The following is a 3595-nucleotide window of genomic DNA, read 5'->3' as shown; positions in this document are numbered from 1 at the left end:
TTATATCTTATTAGTGTTGTCTCCATGAGCGAAACTTCAAACCTTGTTATGAACTGCTACGTATTCCAGTCTTGTTATCTGCGTCAGATTTGTTTGTTTTTTAAATTAAATTGAGTTTCTGTTACATGTAGATTTTAGTGCTTTATTCACATGTAGGTGATGCCACTGGTTCTAATTCTTTAAAAAAAACGACTTTCAAGAGGAATTAGACCCTCACCCCCCTCAGACAAAATAAGGAAGAAGCAATCGGTATCTCCTTGCACGCCAAAGTGATAAAAAATGTTAGTCTGATTACAATAAATCTTGTTTAAAGTAGTGGTGTTTGTGAAAATAGCCCCCCCCCCCCACACACACACACAGAAATACACGAAAACAGTTAAAAGAAAACTATTGATAAAAACGCGATATCCGATATTTTAGTCCATATTTACACCATACCATCCTTTTTTAAGCTGCTGTCTCGAAGATTTTTGGACAAATTGACTAGACATTTCGATATTTTGTTACAACCCGTCTGTTCTGCCTTTCTCTATTGTAAAATGTCCATTATTCTGTCTTTGTGCTTCTGTTTACTCAATCTTGAAATCCATGGTCGATAACCACCAACGACCTGTCTGAGTACCAATACTACCATCCCAGCATGTGACAACATTGAGTTACTTCTTCCTTGTAATGGGATACGAGTCATTCCTAACTACAGTCTTAGCCACAGTTAGTAGCGAGTCACAGGTTACTAATTCTATGACCGAAAACAAGTCGAAAGAGAAATTTGTCAATCTGCCAACCATGATTCTTCCCAACGATGGATGTCTCGCGAGTTACTGGCTCAAAGACTGTGGAGCTGTCAACCGAACCGGATATATTAGTTAGGTTTAGATCCTAGTTGGGACCAGAGAGCCGTGTTATTTCTTTTGATTGCCTGCCTCCTCGGCCGTCTAAGAGGGGAACTTAATAGCTGAAATTGTGGGTCAGCAGATCCTTTTTTATCGCCAAAAGAAGTCCCAAGTCAGTGAACTCCGCAAAAACTTGTTGTTTTTTGTTTTGAGGGGGGGGGTTGTGGCGAGACGAAAGAGAATCTGTAAACCGCCTTTACTCGTGAGTTCTGAGTAGAGTCAGATATTCTTTGACACTTTCCTTCTTTTGACTTATCAATGATATTATTATTATGCTGAAAATTCCGTTTCACTCTTGAAATGCAACCTGCAAGTTGATCTTTCAAAGCATTTCTTTAATTTGCTAACAAACTGTTGTACTTGATTACCTACTGTGAGGTCTCATACCTCTATGACTTTTTATTTACCAGTCTGTGGGTGTCCTTCAAGATTAATCATCTTTAAAAAAATACATGTCGCCATCAGCTTCTCAAACTGTACATACAGGGGTCTTCTTATGAGCCATGGTCTAACCCAACAGGTCCTCCCCCTCTTCCTCTTCTCCTCTTCTTGCACCAGCACACAGCAAGGGCACCATACTATGTATACATGAAGCACGCATTGATCGTCTAGGTCATATGAGACATGCTGAGGGAATGAGCAAAAACATTTTGCCCCCCTCTTTATATATTATAACATTGCACGAGTGCTCGCCGACACAATCATGTCAAACGTCATGGTTAGATGCTCGTCACGATTAATCCCAAAACGTGGCATTACTTTATCGGAAATTGCTCGTCGACTCTTCTCCTGTATGTGTGAAAACCGAATAACGATTAACAATATGTCTTACAGCCTTTCGTAAGGAACATAATTCATTGTTTTTGTTTACGAATGGTTTAAATCTTAATTCATCGCTTCAATGTTCAGAGACCGTGTCTGTTGTGTGATTCGTCTTATTGTTTTCTTTGCCCGGCTAAAGTGCAAAGCAAATCTTTGTTTTCATTAGTTTCTGTTTCCCCCTTTCTATCTTTTTATTTCCCTTTTCGTCTCATTCTTATTTGCTTATCTTCTACTCTAATTTCTTTACTCCCTCTTTGTCAATACATTTTATCAGTATTTATTCTCAATCTTCTTTGCTTTCAAATTTAAGTACCCATACGTGAAATGAGACTAATTATGTCTTTGAACAGTGACCTGTTTTATTAAACCTAGATTTTTTGTACAGAGACAGAGCATCGAGAAAATGTTGGTCCAAACATTCACCAGTCCCCCCCCCCCCCAACCACCACCCTACCTTGCTCACACACACTCACACTCACACTCACACACACACACACACACACACACACACACACACACACACACACACACACACACACACATATGTCTTCTGAGATCGTAAACTCTGCTTTTTCTCTCCTTTATTCTAATCATTGTTTTCATTTATTCTATTCACCTATATGCTTTTTGACGTTTATATATATATATATATATATATATATATATATATATATATATATATATATATATATATATATATATATATATATATGTCTTTCATTTACGCAACCGTTGTTTTCCAATGTAGGCATTATCGTCAATATTCTGCTTCCATTTCCATAAAAAGGAAGCGGAGCAGAGAAAAATCTCTGTAAGAAAGTTGTGCACTCGCCAAGTCAGATAATAGCTCATAAAATGTCTCTAGACACTACATGCTTAGCTGATCTGATATATGGGAAGACCCAGTCGTATACAAAAACATAAGTTTGATGAACGAAATCAGACGAAATATACATAAACGTTAAGGAGAAATTAGAATTGATAAAAGGAATGGTTGTATGGAATACTATGCAATGCAATTATCAACATACATAATATTAAAGATTTGTTTTCGAAATGTTTTTTTTTTTTTTATATCATAATATATTATTATTATCAAAATAAAAATATAGATTGGTTCTCAAATATTACAGTCAGTACGTATTAAGCTATCTTAATCTTGATTATAAACTTGGTATTTTTTCAGCAACATCCCCGTGTACTTCATATGGCTGGAATACTTGTCTTGGTTCAAGTTCTCCAACGAGGTGTTAGTGATAAACCAGTGGCAAGACATTGACTACATCCGTGAGTATCATTGTATTTCAAGCTTCTTACTGTTGGTATCTCCACTTAAAGTTTATGCGGATGGTTGGAGATTGTCTCTGGTAAATCTTACGGGGTTTTTTTTCTTTCCCCTTGTTTTGGTCTGTCTTATCTCTATTATCTGAAAGACCGTAAGTCAAAACAGTGAAAATGGCCGCTGTGTGTGAAATTTATTAAGTTCATAAAACATGGTGTAAACATGTGTTCGATCAATAGCAACTCAGAGGCAGTGTTGTGGAAAATTTCGAACGAACAGAAACACTAATTTGCCTATCGTATTGTATGCATGTTGTTGCTTGCCGTTTTGTAAACAGAACTGAAAAATTCTGTATGAATAACGAAGTTAAGATTCTTTGTTTTTAAAGACCAAAAAATAACGCTTCTTCGAACGTTGTCGAGTGACCAGAGAGCGCATCCTCAATACGTTAAAATATGAATCAACGCCTTCCAATAATGCGCTACTTTCCCTCATTCCTGAAATAATTATGTACATTACTTGTGACATGAAGCACAAATACGCATAATGTGCTGAATTGGAAGGAAAAGAAACAGCCCTTTCCCCCTCCCTCTCCCCC

General features: G+C 37.0%; 1 protein-coding gene across 2 annotated transcripts in view; it reads left to right on the top strand.

Annotated features, from left to right (window-relative positions):
* The window catches only part of LOC101849445 (protein white), a 70534-nt gene that overhangs the window by 56021 nt on the left and 10918 nt on the right, over positions 1-3595 (top strand). For both annotated transcript variants that reach the window (XM_005094283.3, XM_005094284.3), the window contains exon 20: positions 2902-3002. In XM_005094283.3, coding sequence (XP_005094340.1) covers positions 2902-3002 — 101 coding nt within the window. The remainder of the gene's footprint in view (positions 1-2901; positions 3003-3595) is intronic.

This window comes from Aplysia californica, unplaced genomic scaffold, assembly GCF_000002075.1.
Source record: "Aplysia californica isolate F4 #8 unplaced genomic scaffold, AplCal3.0 scaffold00079, whole genome shotgun sequence".
Taxonomy (NCBI): Eukaryota; Metazoa; Mollusca; class Gastropoda; order Aplysiida; family Aplysiidae; genus Aplysia; species Aplysia californica.
Note: the sequence above shows the minus strand (reverse complement) of the source record. Positions and strands in the feature narration are given on the sequence as shown.